Source organism: Carassius auratus, unplaced genomic scaffold, assembly GCF_003368295.1.
Source record: "Carassius auratus strain Wakin unplaced genomic scaffold, ASM336829v1 scaf_tig00214829, whole genome shotgun sequence".
Lineage (NCBI taxonomy): Eukaryota > Metazoa > Chordata > Actinopteri > Cypriniformes > Cyprinidae > Carassius > Carassius auratus.
In genome coordinates, this window is record NW_020527819.1 from 78,487 (window position 1) to 96,700 (window position 18,214).

General features: G+C 36.8%; 2 protein-coding genes and 1 long non-coding RNA gene across 3 annotated transcripts; 1 reads left to right on the forward strand and 2 right to left on the reverse strand.

The window, feature by feature from the left end:
- Positions 1–757: 757 nt before the first annotated feature.
- On the reverse strand, positions 758–5,925 carry LOC113093015 (uncharacterized). Its single transcript, XM_026258841.1, has 7 exons — positions 5,832–5,925; positions 5,496–5,588; positions 5,197–5,262; positions 4,156–4,251; positions 3,942–4,037; positions 3,711–3,806; positions 758–3,042 (listed from the first exon to the last, which is right to left on the reverse strand). Exons 1-7 carry the CDS (start codon positions 5,916–5,918, stop codon positions 892–894), a joined length of 2,685 nt encoding a protein of 894 aa, XP_026114626.1. The 5' UTR covers positions 5,919–5,925; the 3' UTR covers positions 758–891.
- A 770-nt stretch (positions 5,926–6,695) lies between these two features.
- LOC113093016 (uncharacterized) lies at positions 6,696–8,590 on the reverse strand. Its single transcript, XR_003287689.1, has 2 exons — positions 8,220–8,590; positions 6,696–6,824 (listed from the first exon to the last, which is right to left on the reverse strand). It is a non-coding gene; the product is annotated as an uncharacterized LOC113093016 (long non-coding RNA).
- Positions 8,591–8,658: 68 nt separating this feature from the next.
- Positions 8,659–17,045, forward strand: LOC113093014 (uncharacterized). The gene is made up of 7 exons (XM_026258840.1): positions 8,659–8,882; positions 9,952–10,061; positions 11,581–11,733; positions 12,086–12,203; positions 14,392–14,522; positions 14,689–14,891; positions 16,820–17,045. Exons 1-6 carry the CDS (start codon positions 8,681–8,683, stop codon positions 14,863–14,865), a joined length of 891 nt encoding a protein of 296 aa, XP_026114625.1. The 5' UTR covers positions 8,659–8,680; the 3' UTR covers positions 14,866–14,891; positions 16,820–17,045.
- Positions 17,046–18,214: the final 1,169 nt, after the last annotated feature.

The following is an 18,214-nucleotide window of genomic DNA, read 5'->3' on the forward strand; positions in this document are numbered from 1 at the left end:
TTAGTGTATTTGAAATATGAATAAAGTACATGAATTATAAAAGAAGTATGCTTCTACTTGTTGTACTTTATTTAAAGAGTATTTGATTTGTACTTTTTAAAAGTATACTTCAAAAAAGATGTAGTTAAGTTCAACTTAATAGTCCAAACAGTAAGTATACTAATTTATCCGTAATCAAATTATTTTTTAAATATACTTTTTGAAAGTGTACTTTGTTGTTAATGTATTTTAAATTGTATTGAAGATAAAACATTTTAAGTATATTAAAGTATATTTAAAGTGTACTATGTTCTCACTTCATTAGAAGTGTGACGTCTGTACACTTTATACAGTACACTCTAAAATAAGTGTATTTCTAGTGGCATATCAGAGTACTCTCATAAAATATGTTAAAATAAAAAAATGTATAGTGGTAATTTTGTGTACTTTTAGCATGTAAGTTTATTTGTAATACAAAGTATAATTATTAACATGTACAATGATTTCACTTCATCTGTAGTGTTATCTTAGTACACTGTAAACAAAGTGCACTAAATATAAGTGTAATTTTTTAGCATATCACAGTACTGTCATAAAATATGCAAAGATGCAAACACTTTTAGTGGAAATTTAGATATTTATTAATTTACTGTAGCCTACTAATGGAAAGTGTATTGACATTGTTAGGCTGATTTCTTAAAGGGTCATATGCTACAATGCTGCAGTGAGTAAGACAAGTTCATTTTGTTTACTGTTACATCTTGTATTAATGCACAAACACTGGGTTGAAGGGTCACTTTATGTAACAGGTAAAGAACAGTAATTCTTTGTTCAGATATTGTATTTAGTCAATTCAATAGGTCTCAGGAATTTTGGGACTTCTTTGCAGTATTCAATTTTCTTGATGCCACATTAGTCTCGTTCAATGTTGTTTGGCAGAGGAATAACATATACCTTCTCCCTGGATTCAACCATGACACATTTGCGTGTCAATGACTCTGGATGGATGGCATACACTATATTGCACTCAGACACTTCATACACAAAGCTTGATGCAATATTAAGTGTTGTGTCTCTGCACAGCTTCCTTCCAGACTTAACAAGCTCCTTGACCAAAACACAATGTGTTGCACCAGAAACAACCAAATTCACAATTCTGACTAATGTGCCATTCTGCAACTCAACAACAGAGTTGATTCTTTTCTGTAGGCGGTTGTTTGTGTCAGAGTGATACAGTATTCCATTCACAATGAAACGATTGTAGTAGGAGGCTTGTTTCACTCTAACACCTAGTAGGTCATCTATTGCAAGCATGTGTAAAACCGAGACATCTTTCTGTACTGATTTACCAAAAACTCTGACATGGGCACTGATCCAAACTGATTTTTCAGTTGAACACTTTCTGCCCTGTAGTTCATAGAAAAGATCTTTGACATACTCATTGGCATTATGCATAACTGTTGCTCCTTTCTTTGTGAGGCTCCTTTCCCTTAGGTACCTTTTCATTATTTGGACAGGGACATGAGTTGTGCCATTGAAATATGTCAACAGGGTGCCGTTAAAAGATTCAAAGGAAAATGTGGATGTGGCCCACAATGGTCCCCAGTTCCTCACACTTGCAGCCAAGTGTGTCATGAGGTGCACATTAAATGACACATTTGCTGTGCCATATAACCCCTGAAACTCCCTGACAAATTTTTTCAATGCCTGCTCGGCTATCACCACCGCTGCCTCTCTGATCCTTTCTTGCAGTAGATGATATACTGCAAAAACCAAAAGGAAAAGATGATTCCAGTATTTTCTGGGGAGGATCCCATTTAAAACTGGCAAAGCATAAAACAAAAGAAACGACCTCCACTCAGACGCCTTCCAGAACTTCCTTTCTTGCATAGATCGTGGTACTCTTGTGATCTCAGTTGGTGGTGAAATTTTTTTAGGCACTTCGTCAATCTGCTCAGTTTGGGTGCCTATGTACCAACCATGCTGATGGTTTGTGGAATCTAACCACAGAGAAGTCAGCTGTCTAGTAACTCCAAGGCATACACTATGCTGATATTCTGGAACAAAGCCTTGCACCATTTGAAATTTGTCTAGTTTCATTAGTTGACTTGGGCCTTTCACTCCCATTATGGGCTGCTGAGGTGTTGCATTCATGGCATTGTCAAAATGCTCAACTTCTGTACGAAGACGGGGTTCAGGAATAACACATGGATAGGAGCCTCCACCTCTGTGGTAACAGAAGTCACAGCCATAAATGCCATTAAACTGTTTCTTATTTTGGAGAAGTGGCCTTTCAACTGAATCTGCACTACATACAAGTGCATGCACCTTTGAAGTGCAACCATCTCCCCAGGTGATCCCATTACTTTGAAGTTCCTGTAGCTCTTGTACAAATGGAATTAGGAGAGTCTGTATATTAGGCTTGCTCTCTCCAAACCAAAGACAAGGAACACATATGTTGTTCTTCCTCTCTGTAGGGTGTAGCTCTATGATTTGGCACTGAATAGGCCATATTTGGCATCTAGAGCTTTTAAAAACAGGGATCCCATCACTGTTCCAGATCAGACTGATGTCATCATCACCTATTTCACCACTATCTTTAAGCCTCCTATACTCCCCTCCACATTGCACATCACAAATAAAACCTGGAGTTGATGTATGTCTTTGGATTTTGATGTTGGGATTTTCCAGAATCTCTTTAATTTGCAAAGATAAACTGATAACCAAAAAATATGAACCCTTTTCAAGACTAGCTTCCACATCAAATTCTGCCTCACACAGAACACACTGTGTCAAACCACATTCTTTTGTTCCAATATAATTAGAACACTGATAGCAGTAGAAATGGGGCACATACTCGCCATATTGGCCATAGGATTTATGGAAGAGATATGAGGTTGCTGGTATCAGTGCAGGGAAAAGTTCATGAAAAATTCTTAAAAGATGGTCCAGAGCAATCCCAGTCAGGTTATGCCTCAGGACATAAGCCATTAGAAGGAGTAAACTTTGACCTTTGGTAATTGGTGCTCCAGGGTACAAAAGGTCATCTCCACAATTTCCATCCTACAAAATGACACATTGAGATTGAAAAAAAAAAAACATTCAGTACAATGAACAAAACATTCTCAAGTATTCAGGTTTATTATATCTTGTCAAGTTTCTAATCATGTAAAAATGCCCTATATGAATGACACAGAACACATTAACTTTGCTCTACTACCTGAGCAAAATCTAACACTAGTAAAAGATTTTAATTATTTGTGATGTTATTTTCTAAATATGATTAAACATGAAATGTATGCATTATTCTGGGAACCCTTGGGATCGAGCACTTTTAAATAAGAGTTAATCTAACCATTTTTAGTTTAGTATTAGTCTCTGATGGGTCCCTTATGCTCGGTTTTGAAATTTACACACAATTTATGGATTCCTTGTGTGTAGCTAGCTTTGGGGGGGGTCCCATTTTCTAGAATCTTGTGCCTTGCTGCACTCCTTGGGCATGGTTTTGTGTCAGCCAGAGATCTCAATTCAGCTTTATTGTGGCCTGCTGAGCAAAATGGAAGTGCCTGACATGAAAATAAAGTCTTTGTAATTCTATTCTATTCTATGGCAGAAGAATGAAATTTGTTGTTCAGATTGTGTGCATCGAGTCATCATAGCAAATCACTCCTGTAAAAGATACCCTAAACGCACAAAGATGAACGATAGCCTGTAATTAATTGTAATCTTACCTGTGACTGATTTGAGTTGGGTCTCTCAGCCTCTGGTTCTTGCATGGTCTGGTGGTCTCCTATATCAACCACATCGTCCTCAGCAGCTGATCCATTCTGAAGTTTGCACAAAGTGTGTGGCAAGTTAGTCACTGAATCAGGTGTTATTTTGGTATTGAGTGGGATCTTATAACACTAGAAGTAAAGACACGTATAATGCAAATGCTAGCCTATAATTAATTGTAATCTTACCTGTGACTGATTTGAGTTGGGTCTCTCAGCCTCTGGTTCTTGCATGGTCTGGTGGTCTCCTATATCAACCACATCGTCCTCAGCAGCTGATCCATTCTGAAGTTTGCAAAAAGTGCAGGTTAGTCATTGACTCTGGTGTAATTTTGGTATTGAGTGGGATCTTCTAACAATAGAAGTAATGCAAATGCTAGCCTATAAGTTATTGTAATCTTACCTGTGACTGATTTGGGTTGGGTCTCTCAGCCTCTGGTTCTTGCATGGTCTGGTGGTCTCCTATATCAACCACATCGTCCTCAGCAGCTGATCCATTCTGAAGTTTGCACAAAGTGTGTGGCAAGTTAGTCACTGAATCTGGTGTTATTTTGGTATTGAGTGGGATCTTATAACACTAAATGTAAAGCAACTTGCTCCAACCGCTGCACTCTGAAATTAGAAAACTGTGTTAGCTAGTTTGTTATGTTGTAGGAGTCAGTTCCTCAAAATACCAATAAACAAGCATAGTGAACAAATGTGTAATACCTGTGTCCTGTCCTGCATGTTTGTTTTTGTTTTTTATTCTGCACACTATTGCCACTAATCTATATGTTACTACTACTAGATATTTTGTTGTACTACACTCTGCCCCATATTGTATTGCACACACAAACACATATAGACAGAAACCCACTTATATTGGCCATCCTGAACAATTTGGTGTATGATTTATGTGAATATCATACATTGTTCCATCAAATTGAAATTCAAAGTTTAAGTAAGCAGATCTGGTAGATTTTAAGTTTGTACTTAAACATTTCAAGTTAAGAACAATTAAAATCTTAATACATTATTTCATGCAATTAACTTAAAACCTTTCATTAGTATTAATTTATAGTTTTAACAAGCTAGTTTGCTAACAGATCAGTTTACTTAAAATATATTAGGTCTGTGAACTTGAAAGAAAAAGAAAATATAAATACTTATAAATACTTATAAAAGTTTATTTGACTGAACTAATTAGTTTAATTTAAGTTTGTCCTACTCAAACCAATTGATTATTTTAAGCGTTAGGGTTTATAGTAAGTTTCCAAACAGACATCAGGTACAGACAGGAGTAGTTACAGGGTAGATCATTACATTAGCCTTAGACACAGGCCTACAGGAAACCATACAAATGTAAGTAATTCAACAATTGTTGGTCACATTGTTACAAAGTAAAAAAGTAAAGAATAGACAGTTAGGCTATAAGGAATGATTTGTGCATTGTCAGTGTCCTGACCTTACTGTCAGCTCTCTTTCTTTTTCCTGCTGTTGGCTGCAGTGGTGCATCATGGTGAGCTGGAGGCTGTAAGCAAAACAAAAGTCACCATCCATGTTACTGCACAAAATAAAATATAACCAAGTGTAAGTAATCTTATATTAAGATGAAAACATAATTTTGGTATTGTTTTTAGTGTCAAGGCGATTTGGGAATTAAGATTAAGATTAAGATTTTTTGGCTGAAAACATTACACGTTGTAATCCATGCAATGTCATAATCATAAAAAAAACTTTACTTCATCATATATGCTAGCATACTTCTCTGTCATGACGTCCTAAAATTCTGTCAGGGACTTCAACACCAGTGCTGCAAAGGTACTGCTTGTACTGTTTATGTCTTCTGCCTTTTCCCTGAAACAAAATACAATTTCAAGACAGTATAGCTTTATCCTATTATTACCATTATTATTTATTATTAATATTATTAGTAGTACTGCTATACTAGGGCCTTCTTCTTCTTCTTCTTCTTATTTTTATTAGTATAATTATTATTAGTATTATTGTAGAAGTAGTAGGCCGACTACTACCATAATTATAAGAAGAAGAAGAACAAGAAAACATTTTTTTTAAATAATGATAAAAAATTATAATTACCTTCCTGTGTCTGTATTCTGTTGTCCTTGGTATTTTCTTATTGGTGACCATTAAGTAGGATTTGTAGTTTGATTGTACAGGTGGCATATTTGAATAACTATTGTTGAGCACTGCAACAGATCAAGATTCAAAAATCAAGACTAAGCAATATGGCTACGAATGGACCCAGGAATTGGACCTACCCCCCAGTCGGTTCCCACATCCAATCAGTGTACGCAGCATTATCGACATCCAATCATGATGTAGAAGTTTCGGCGGCAATTAGCTACCCATATAGTAACGGTTAATGTTTGAAATTCTTCACCAGGGTATCTTCACATTTTTTAACAGCAAATTTAATGACTTTTAAGACCTTTTTAAGTCCTCTAAAAGGAAAATTTAAGACTTTATCTAAACAAAAAAAAAAGGGAAATGTTCAGTCCGACAACACAGATTGATGTGGCGAAGCATTAGTGTGGCACAACTCATCACAACCACGCTCAAGACAGGTCAAAGGGGCGCGAAAACTTTTATACCAAGTGCTGATTGACCTTACAACCCTGACATGGTTGACTATGTATAAACTATCAGCCTTTAAGGTACTTCAGGTAATTTCTAAATTCTGGCCCCTCATAGCAGTTTGAAAAAGACATGGAAGACAGCCCCAGGACATTACAAAAGCCCATTTCATCATACTTGATTTAAATTATGGTTAAATGTTGCTGCCTAATATCCTTGAGCTGGGTTTGGGGGTTCTCCCCCAAGAAAATGTTGTTCAGGGTCTGATTAGTGTTTTCTATGTCATTTCAGACACGTGCAAGATAAATGATAAATGCAAGCACATTCAATAATCTATGCATAGACCTAATGAATGACAGACAATTGTAGGAAAGATCAGGATCAGAAATTTATTGCATGTTCCAGTTGTAGGAGATCCATGACTTTCCAATTTACTGTGGGTCCATCCATTGACACAGAAAGCATGTTCCTTAAATTAAGTTCCTTGGTGCCCTCCTGAAATTATAAAAAAATAAAATCAAAACAAAGTCCACCTCAAGAATGATAACATTTTCATTCATGTTCACTCAGATTAAATTTATGCATTTAGCAGACGCTTTTATCCAAAGCGATTTACAGTGCATTCAGGCTATCAATTTTTACATATCATGTGTTCCCGGGGAATTGAACCCCCAAACTTGCTTGCTTGCTAGATCAGTGCTCTACCAGTTGAGCTACAGGAACACTAGATTAGATGGTTTGTCTAAAGTAGTGATTCTCAAACTGTGGTCTGGGGACCACTGGACGTATGCCAGATTACCAAGGAGGGTCTGTGAGCAAAAGTCATCAACCAAAATGACTGACATGGACTGTGACACCGTTGAACATTTCCAATTCACTTCTCATGACTTATTTTCTAATCATGCACATTATTAGCAGGTGAAGTTAGCCATGGTTTCAGAAGACTAAAATGGCCTACATTTTTACATGCATTAGGGATGATCATTAAGCCAAATATGTCAAGTTTTTTTTTTTTTTTTTTTATTGGCTAAGTGGTCCTTGATTTGAAAGAAAAAATGTTTGAGAAACAAGTTAAGCCATAATAGTGAATGCTCACAAATTGGGCCTATGTGATAGGGTTCAGTGTCAACGTTGTTAACCTAAAATTGAGAAGCACAAAACAGATATGTGGAGTCTAACCATGAACTGGGCTACATTATTTAATTCAATTCAATTTTACTTTTCACATAAAAAAAAATGCAAGAAGCATAATGCATATTGAATGCTTTATATAATAAAGTTATTTACAGCACTGCCTTCCATCCATAATGCAGTAGTCCTATGCCTAGATGTCACCCACCCACAACATTTTTTTAACTGATTGGCTGGGACAATATATCGATGCATTTTGAATCGAGAAATTATTCTGGATCGATTCCAATTTTTCTGAATGCATCGCGATTCTCTCTCGAATCAATTCTTAGTTTAGTTTTTAACAGCATATGCCACTGCATGATTTATATGCCTTACACACACCACTTGAACCTACTATAAAATAATAATTAATACAGTTCGAAAAGGTTGAAGCGAAGTACAAGGGTGTTTGCAGTAGGGCATTTACATTAATCTCGCGTCATAAAAGCAATATATCAATTACATAATCAGACTCAGCAGAACGCACGAGCGCTCTTCGTCGTGAGCATTTGAGTGTTCGGTTAAAAACTAGCCTAGAGCGCAATGTGCAAAAACTAAGCTCAGAATCAATTCACAATGCATTCAGAAAAATTTAAATCAATCCAAGAATTGTGACGCATCGATATATTGTCCCAAATATTCATTAGGAAATAACAAAAACACATGAAGCATTTTAACATATTCAAATAATTTTAAATGTTACTTTTAGAGTCTTACCTTAAAGTGCTACAGCAAGTCTTCTGCCGTTGAGGGGCTCAAAAACTGAGAACCAAGATAGCGAGACCTGACAATCGTGGTCTTGTCCACAGCTTTATCGTCTTTGCCCATGCTTGCGATTTCGCAAACTGCCGTGGTGGCGAACCATCAACGCAACGCGTTCATCAATCACTTACTCGTATGTCGCCTATGGAATGATGGAGGTTGCACCCACGAAGTGCTGCCCCCAAATGTTACGCTGGTCAAATTGCGGTTGAAAAAATAAATAAAAATGACGAGTCGGACATGAAATTTAAGATCCCACATGAAATTTAAGACATTCATATGGAAAATTCCAGGATTCAAGACATTTTCAGACCTTAAAAATCGAAAATTGTATTTAAGACATTTCAAGACTTTTTAAGGACCCGCGGGGACCCTGTTCACTGAAACTCAGGCGGTAACAGGGTAAAGTTAGCACTATGTATGGGTTGTTTTATTTCGTTGACGGGTCCGTTATTGCAGAGAGTACATCTATTATACAGGATGCATATATAAATGCAGGTGTTACAGTGACCTGCAAGGAAGACATCCAGTCACAGGAAGGCTGGATAGAGGTGATTTTGCCAGCTAAACGCAGGCAAGATCCGAAGCCGGTTGCAGCCAAACTGCTGTTCATGGCGGGTAAGTTCTAAAACATTGGAAATATTCGGAATACTTTTTGTAACATTAACTAACCGACTACTGTAATGTAATTTAACGTTACTGATGATGAAGTGCCTGAAACATGGCGCTTTTCCATTACATTGTAACGTTACCTGTTCGACTCGCCTCGACTCTTACGAAAAAAGTACCTGGTAACTTAACGTTAACGTTACCTGCTTACAGGTACTTTTTAGTACCACCTCAGCTAGGTTCCAAGCGAGCCTGAGCCAAAAGGTAACGTGAAAGCGAAAGGTGGGTGGGGGTGGGGGTTCCTTAATAAAGCGTTTTTTTTTTTTTAAACAAAACATGTCTTCTGGCTGTAGCAACAACAACACACATTCTACGTTGTGTGTGTGTGTCGCGTTAGGTCACGGCAGTTGGCGCCGCTTTTTTACAGCTCCGCGGAGGCTCCAAGCAGAGCTTTAGCCATAGCCTACGTAACGTTACACAATATGATGGCTCGACGCACACACCAGCGCACAAGTATAATCATCAGGCCACTTACATAGGCTGATGTTTATACTTGTGTGCTGGTGTGTCCGCCGAGCCGTCATATAAGACGACCAGCCATGCTGTTGAGGATATACTAAAATCTGCAATGGAAAACGGACGCACAATGTGTCGAGGCTAGACGAGCAGGTACCATCATGTAATGGAAAAACGCCATAATTAATAAGTCCTCCTACAGAGAACGCTCCAACACTAGCGTTTACAGACCCATAGCTTATCTTTGAAGTGTTTGGCTTAGGTTCTAGTGAAGGTTTAGCTAGTAACGTTATACAAATTCTGATAATTAGTTAAAACAAAGTTACTAAAGTCATTCGGTTGTCGGGGACAACATATTTATAAAGTGCAACAGGCTAAAATATAGGACAAATAAATTTTGAATGTACAGAGGGATGGACTCCTGCTGTAAGGTGGTATGGACATTAGTGCCCAATACTGATGAAAGTCATAAAGTACAAATAAAATTAAATGACAGTGACATTGCTGTCTTGAAATTATGTATTGAATACTTGAATTTGTATTTTATGTCTCTTATTCACAGAAAACTACAAAGAAGTAGTCCAGAAGCGTGTTGCTTTTCTCAAACGGGGGGATATATGGTCTTCCAGTCAGTCTGGCCAGGAGAAGGGGGTGGTGAAGCAAGGAATGACTGTAAGTTTGATTTATGACTTAACAGTTATGGAACATTGTGATTCCAGTAGGGCTGAAACGATTAGTCGACAATATCGTCAAAAAAATTTTGAAAAATATTTTTGTTGTCAAGTAGTCGTTTTATTTATTTTGACCTAATTTAGAGCCTGCACTAATGCGGTTTGACCAGTGTGGCACTGTAGCACAAGACTGTAATTCAGCTCTCCTCGATGCAATTCAAGAGAAGAAGAGAAACAGCACTCAGAAACCAGGCGGCAAGGAAGTCGACTGGAAGTTGAAGTCGGCAGCATGCCGTCATCTTGTAGCAGAACTTCACTTGCGTTAGCATCCCAGTGACTACCATTCATTTTGGTGTCACTTTGACAGCGAACAACTTTACATTTGAGGCGTTTAAAGACTCTGTTTGTCCATTATTTATGCTCCATTACCTTCTATGTTACATTATGGCCCCGTACAAACAGTTTTTGTAAAAGTAGGCTAACGATTGCGTCATAACCACTCTACTCTCTGTCGCATTACCATACAGACAGGAGGAGAAGCTCGCAGGCAATTAACTTAATATGGCGTACTGGCGTTACATTTTAAAATCCTATACAAAATAATTAATCAGAATGCACGCACAGCCACTTAGAAGATTTACATCTGTGAGACAGGTTGCTGACGTCGTCAAGCTTAGCTTGAGTCTGCGCGTGAGAAACGGAAGTGCTAAAAAACTGTAAAAATGGGCTTCACTTGTCTCAATTGAGTTCCAATGGGGTCGCTGTGTCCATTTCTTTTACTGTCTATGTCAGAAACGCACCGAGCCAAACAGAATGGCATTTGGATATGAAAATATATGACACGCTTTCCTCTCAATAACGAAATAACAACAAAAACAAAATTCATAGCAGTATGAAAGTAGCAGTTAAAAATGCATCTTATTACACCAATGTGGATGTTTGCACGAGCTCAGTAAAGCATTCACGTCACATCTATAGTTTTTCATTTAAATCAAGCAGCTTTATGGTATTAAACATTATTATTAAATATTTGATTAAAGTGATATTTTGGTTTGAAGAGATCAAAGCTTAATCTAGCTCAGGACCATTTTGATTATCATAACCCATGATAAAAGTAAGGTATTTTAAGAGAGATTACTCTACCAGTCAAAAGTTTTTGAATGCAACTTTAAGATTTTTTTTTTTTTTAAAGAATTCTCTTCTGTTCACCAAGCCTGCATTTAGCAGTATTGTGCAATATTTTTACGATTTAAAATAACTACTTTCTATTTGAATATATTTAAAAATGTATTCCTGTGATCAAATCTGAATTTTCTCCAGTCTTCAGTGTTACACAATCCTTCTGAAATCATTCTAATATGCTGATTTGCTGCTCAAGAAACATTTATTATTATTATAGTCTATTTTGAATAATTTATCTTCGTTTGCTGTTCTCATTCCTCGACGGTGTGTGACATTACTTAAAGTGGTGGTGTTGACATTTTCAAAATCATTCTCTTAAACAAGATGTATGTTGTCAGTCTGGTTCACAGATGGCCAAGATAGGCGAACAGCTCAAGAGGGACCTCAAACAGCAACCTCCAAGACAACTCAGTTCTACTCCTGCTAGATTTGAGTCTGATTCTGATGAAACATGTTGTGATATTTTTGATCCTCCCAAAAAACGAAAAATGGTAAGTTTAAAAATGTAACTGACTTCATCAAATGTGCAGTGTTCCCCAGAAAATTTTATTGAGTTTACAGTGAAAATGCCTTTACTATCGCACTTTGTGCTTTAATTGAATTATGTACCAGTAACAAAGTCCAAACCCAACCTACAAACCTATATGCCCTTGGTGCTCAGGGTACAGCTTGTGATGTAGCAGAACTGCATTTTTGTGAAAATGAGTTACTATTCAAGAGTGTATGAACTGTTAATTTCTACATACACTAACACCACTAAAATTGTGTTTTGGCATGTGTATGATTAGGAGTGTATAGCTGACATTGTTGTTTAAGGTAATTAGGTTGATGTTTTCTGCATAGGTGATTAACACCAGTGAGGAGGAGGAGGATGCCATCCCTCAGGCGGATTCTCAGCGGCCAGGGACAGTGCCTGCAGTTTTTGTTGAACTGGATGAGGACAGTTTAAAGGCTCTGAAAGGTGGGTGGGTGTATGTGTATGCTAGTAATGCCAGGGTTATCTCTGCCACCATCTAAACACTCCCATACACCTGCAGCCATTGTCATTGAGGCCCTGAAATCAACTTTATGTATTCAAGACATGCATCCCACTGTTAAAGGGTTAGTTCGCCCAAATAGCAAAATTTTGTCATTAATAACTTACCATCATGTCGTTCCAAACCCGTAAGACCTTTCGTTTGTCTTTGGAACACAGTTTAAGATATTTTAGATTTAGTCAGAGAGCTCTCAGTCCCTCCATTGAAGCTGTGTGAACGGTATACTGTCAATGTCCAGAAAGGTAAGAAAAACATCATCAAAGTAGTCCATGAGACATTAGAGGGTCAGTTAGAATATTTTGAAGCATCGAAAATACATTTTGGTCCAAAAATAGCAAAAACTACTACTTTATTCAGCATTGTCTTCCCTTCCGTGTCTGTTGTGAGAGAGTTCAAAACACAACAGTTTGTAATATCCGGTTCAGGAACTAATCATTCGATGTAACTGGATCTTTTTGAAACAGTTCACCAAATTGAACTGAATCGTTTTAAACAGCTTGCGTCTCCAATAGGCATTAATACACAAATGACTTAAGCTGTTAACATTTTTAATATGGCTGACACTCCCTCTGAGCTCAAACAAACCAATATCCCGGAGTAATTCATTTACTCAAACAGTACACTGACTGAACTGCTGTGAAGAGAGAACTGAAGATGAACACTGAGCCGATCCAGATAATGAACAAAACATTGACTTCTTTCGGACAGTTTGATTCAATAAACCGGTTCTTTTGCGCTCAACGTAATGGCGTCATTGGTGATGATTGCCCTTGATTCAAGCCTTCGGTTTACCCACGCTCATAACACTAGCACAGAATCAGTTCAGAATCAATCACCAAAATAATCAGTTCAGTTCAGACGCTCTGTGTGTCGGTCTGCTTCACGCTGAATCACACATGCGCAGTATCATCAGCTCCTCGGTTCACGAATCGAACGCGTCTGACAGAAACGGGTCTTGACTCGAGAACGAGTCAATCGTTCGTTCGTTATCTGGCTCGGCTCGGTGTTCAACTTCAGTTCTCTCTTCACAGCAGTTCAGTCAGTGTACTGTTTGAGTACATGAATTACAAAAGTTAACAGCTTAAGTAATTTGTGGATTAATGCGTATTGGAGACGCGAACCGTTTAAAACGATTCAGTTCGATTTGGTGAACTGGTTCAAAAAGATTCATTCGCGAACCGGATATCACAAACTGTTGTGTTGTGAACTCTCTCCAAACAGACACGGAAGAGAAGACAATGTTGAATAAAGTAGTGGGGTTTGGAACAATATGAGGGTGAGTTATTAATGACAATTTTGCTATTTGGATGAACTAAACCTTTGATTTGAAGAACATGCATGTTACGTGTTATGTCTTGGAATACAGACCTGACTTCCCAGATTACAAACTTAAAAATCCCCTTAACTCTACCATTTTTGCCGTCATTGACTACTGTTAATACTTCTTGTTTGAATTTCACTGATTAAGCAATATGGTAAAAGTGACAGTGGGTTGGTACTGATTAGGGCTGGGATAAACAATTATTATTATTATTTTTTTTTCAATTAATTTTGCGATAATTTTTCAGTTCATCGATTAATCTAACAACATTTTTTGCCTCTGGCAAATTGACGCAGGTACCAATACTGTGACCACAAGACATATTGTGTTTATACATCTGTTCCCCTTCCATAGCGATTGAATATATAAAATTGTGTTTTCAATCATTTATGTAGATTTATTTATTTCATCCACTCCAAGAAATTGTTCCAATCTTCTCTGTTGCCAAGCAATGCAGCATATCAGTCAAGAGAAGGGTCCAGTAAGACTGGCTATGGCTTCTCTATACTACACAAGCTAAACTGAACATTCGCCCTACTCCATCTTCATACTCAATAATGGATTTACTGCCCTGTGGCTTTGAGTGAGTGGAACATTCATGTCAAACATGCATGCTAGCTGTGAAAAGTATGAGTAAGGATCCTCATCCAATCAGAAATAAATAAAAGTTAAACCAGATGTAGCTGTTGTAAAATGACATTTATATAGGTGCTATTTGTGTCACAATGTGATACTTATTCTTTGTGTCATAATGTGATACTGACCCTTTTTATACTATATCTTTATTTTAGAGCTTCCAGGACTGGTGTCTTCTCTCAAAACAGTCCTAAACAAAATGGAAGATTCACCTATGTCTTCCATGATTTCCAGCCAAAGCCAATCACCGCACACTGGCAGTCACACTGGCATTGAAGAAGACATGGTATGACTGAAGGACCTTATACCAATCCTTGTTTTGTCTTTGTTATGATTGGGTGCAAAAAGCATACACAAAAAAATCTTACAAGATCGCTCAAGTGACTGTTTGTGTTAAAACACAAGTGTTTGTAATTTACCTATTGTGTTTATCTGCTTGTGTGTTTTCACAGGTGTCATTGGGCAACTCATCAGTGCAAGTCCCAAAACGCCTCTATCAGAGGCTGAGTGGGAGGAGGATGTCCCTCTTCACACAAGAACTGGCCACATTGGTATTTGGCAGGGAAACTTTGGCCAAGGCAACCCTCACAGGGAAAGGAAAAAAAAGGCGAGCTGAAGGAGCAGCTTGAGCCAGAAAAAACGAACGCAATCATAGGTACAGTAATGTCATAGTTATGAATCCAAATCCATTGTCATGATTAATTAACAAATCCATTATCATCAATGATTGTATTTCAATGTTATACATTGTCTATCCTGTTTTAACCCTCTGGAGTCTAAGGGTATTTTTGGGGCCTTGAGAAGTTTTGTCATGCCCTGACATTTGTGCTTTTTTCAGTTTCTTATAAATATCTAAATGGGTAAAGTCTAATATCACTGTAATCAGCACAAACTGGGCTATAATAATATGTGAAAGGCATGCATGTACATGATTGTATTTTTGAGAAAAAAAATGTTATGCATGGTTAGTGAAAAACTAAAAATGTTAAATCACTTGAATAAGGCAATAAAACACATACATAAAATTGGTTGCCGGAAAAGTTGAGAACTGGAGCTTGTAGCCTAGAATTTTTCTTTCTGAATGATGTGAAAATCATCTTGTTTACTCACTCACAGAAAACAATATATTGATTTAAATTTTCTAAAACACTTTTTGTTGGTAAAAGTCATATGCGAGTAGGCGTCAACTATCATGAATATCATTGTGATTTACACCTGAGAAGACAAAGGCCTGCATAATGAGCTGCATAATGAGCCTCCCATTCAACTGTGCCACTCTGAGGGAGGACTTAGAAGAAAGAATGTGAGAACAAAATAAAAGTATATAATTTTATGTTTGTAGTTTATTAAGAATATATTTAATTGTCCCACAACATAATTTAATATCCACTTGGGGGAGCAGTTAAACAGTTTATTAGGAACAATCAAAGCTGACTTTCAAACAATTTTTTTTGGCATCCTTACTTCAGTCACACAATCCTTCAGAAATCCTTTTAACAATCTTATTTTCTACCAAATAAACCCCATTTATTATCATCATCATTATTATTATTATTATTATTAATGTTGAAAAGAGCTGATAATATTTTTCAGGTTTTTTTAGGGGGAATAAATCGAAAGAACTGCATTGTTTTTACATTTGTTAGAGTTATCTCTATTTGTCACATTTATATTATTTACATCAAGCTTTTGAATGGTATAGTATTGTATATTGTTATTGAAACTTCATAATGTTTCACTTGATTATACGTTTAGTCAGGAATTATAGTTTGGAAAAAGTCTTTGGAAAAAGTCTAACTAGTAAAATGTTTACACTTTATGTGAAAACTAGTACAAATAAATAAAAAGAGACTTACTCATGTTTATGATCTCTGCTGAATAAAGTGCTTCATTCTTTTTTCTGAGGAAATCCATTTCTCAAATCCTCAACCACACCACATCTTTTTGGGGTGAATTATGTCTTAGTCCTCTCATCGCGAAGCAAACAGTAAAATGAAATAAAAACTTGAAAAACAGTCTCAATGCCTTTTCTTCTGTGTGGGCGTATTCAAGCCGCGCGCTTCAGTTTGAATCTGAATAGCGCGTTCAGCGCGGGGGCGTGGTCACATTAGATATAATGAGCGGAGTTATGAAAAACAGACATTGCGTTGTTTTCATATGGATTACTTTATCTCAGAATATTTGTTTTCGGCAGCACTTGTTTAGTTTAAAAGTAGACATTCCAGGCTTTCTATAGATATCTCTCTCATGTCTCTTCTTTGAGTATTCACGGAGTTACAGTTCATTTTAATGAAATGTTTGTACATGACGATGAGCGGAGACAAAGACTGTAGACAGCGCACCTTGTTTGTTATCTTTATTTTATAAGTGCACAAAGGTTTTTTGTTATTATGTCTGTATCCAAAAAAAACTAGACCCTTTACAGATTCGATTGATGTATTGCTCTTATCTGTACGATTAAAACTGAAAGTGTAATTTAAGTTCTTTTCGGGGTTATCAGGAGAAAATGACTCAAAACGCATATATGCGTTAATCGACTCGAAAGGGTTAATTCATCCCCATGTCTCTTTTCGGTTTTCACAGATGCAGTGAGGGAGCGATTCCCCAACACCGAGGTGGCAGAGATCCGGGCCCTTCTACGGAGGAAGTGCAACAATGAGAGCTACAAGGCCTCTAGTAACTCAAGTGAGCGCTAGTTATGCATATGTAGGAAGTTGTTTTGCCATTGTTCTGTTCCCGGCATTTCAGAGAAAGTCGACTGTTCAAGGTTCCTCCTTTTGCCAATATCTGCTTTTGTGTGTTAATAATAAAGATCCTTTTCTTAAATTAAATTTGTAGTCTGTTGATTTAATGTACTTGAACTGAATTGTAATATAATACACTTGTAGTGTAATACCAACATTCATGCTTAAGTATAACAAATTGGGGATAAAATTAGAAATGAGATGTACTTTCTATTTGTTTCACCTTAAACTATAATAACATTGTACTGAAAGTACGTGTCTATGATGTTTAGGTTGTAATTGAACTTCACTTTAAAAACATTATTATTGTCATAGTGGGACACTTTAAAATCACTAAATATAGTTAGGAAGTACATTTGTAGATCACTTGAAATGTTGCAGAGGCATACTAAATTAACAGTTTATGGTAATTATAAGTATGATAGCAATATGCACAAAATGTACTTAAACACAACTATAATTTGCACTGCAATGCCTTTTCAAGTGTATTTCCATTAGAATGTCAATACAATGCAATTGTACTGTTAGTGTGCTTAATTGCTCATGAATCTTGATTTCCATTAGTGTATTTCAGTGCACTTAAAGTTTAAAAAAAGTTGTTCCATTTTAGTATACTATTTACACGAGAAGTGTAATCAAATAGATGTTAAGTTGAAGTTAATGCATAATTGAATACACTTAACTATACTTGGATTTGACGAAAATAGTACAAAATGTAGAAAATATACTTAGTACACTTTATTAAAGGATATTTTTAATCGAATTCTTTTTCACCTGGGTGTCTATATCAAGAGCTTGCTCATATCAATTCAGTCTGTTGCTTGACAAACAACACGGCAAATTCTCTTAAGTTCGAGACTGAAATCTGATGAGTTACTCTGTGGGAACTCTGCCAAAATATATATATGTCCCGTTTCTAATAGGAGACAGGTGGCGATTGGAGAGATTTGACTTTGAATTTACTTTGGCATGCAAAAGACTGATAGATGGCCTCTGTGTCTTTCTTTTACTATCGTTTCTCTTCTGATATTTTTTTGGTAAAATCATTCTCTATGTGCAGTAAAGAAAGATCTGAGGATCCATTCTGTGCCACTGAAGATCAGAGCCAGATTCTCCTCATCACTGAGAAATTTTCAGATGTAGACGAACCATGGGCAGCTTGAGTACAAACTGCAATAGTCTGAAAAAGTTAGGATATTTGTCCTTCTGTAGGCTATACTTCATCTTTAAATGT

Excerpts from the sequence above, each read along its gene's own strand:
- LOC113093015 (XM_026258841.1), bottom strand. The coding sequence starts at position 5,918 with ATGCCACCTGTACAATCAAACTACAAATCCTACTTAATGGTCACCAAT. Across the intron at positions 5,263-5,495 it reads TAGGACGTCATGACAGAGAA|CCTCCAGCTCACCATGATGC; the intron begins GTATGCTAGCAT and ends TTTTGCTTACAG. Across the intron at positions 3,043-3,710 it reads CCAACTCAAATCAGTCACAG|GATGGAAATTGTGGAGATGA; the intron begins GTAAGATTACAA and ends GTCATTTTGTAG.
- LOC113093014 (XM_026258840.1), top strand. The coding sequence starts at position 8,681 with ATGTATGGGTTGTTTTATTTCGTTGACGGGTCCGTTATTGCAGAGAGT. Across the intron at positions 8,883-9,951 it reads CAAACTGCTGTTCATGGCGG|AAAACTACAAAGAAGTAGTC; the intron begins GTAAGTTCTAAA and ends TCTTATTCACAG. Across the intron at positions 11,734-12,085 it reads CTCCCAAAAAACGAAAAATG|GTGATTAACACCAGTGAGGA; the intron begins GTAAGTTTAAAA and ends TTTTCTGCATAG.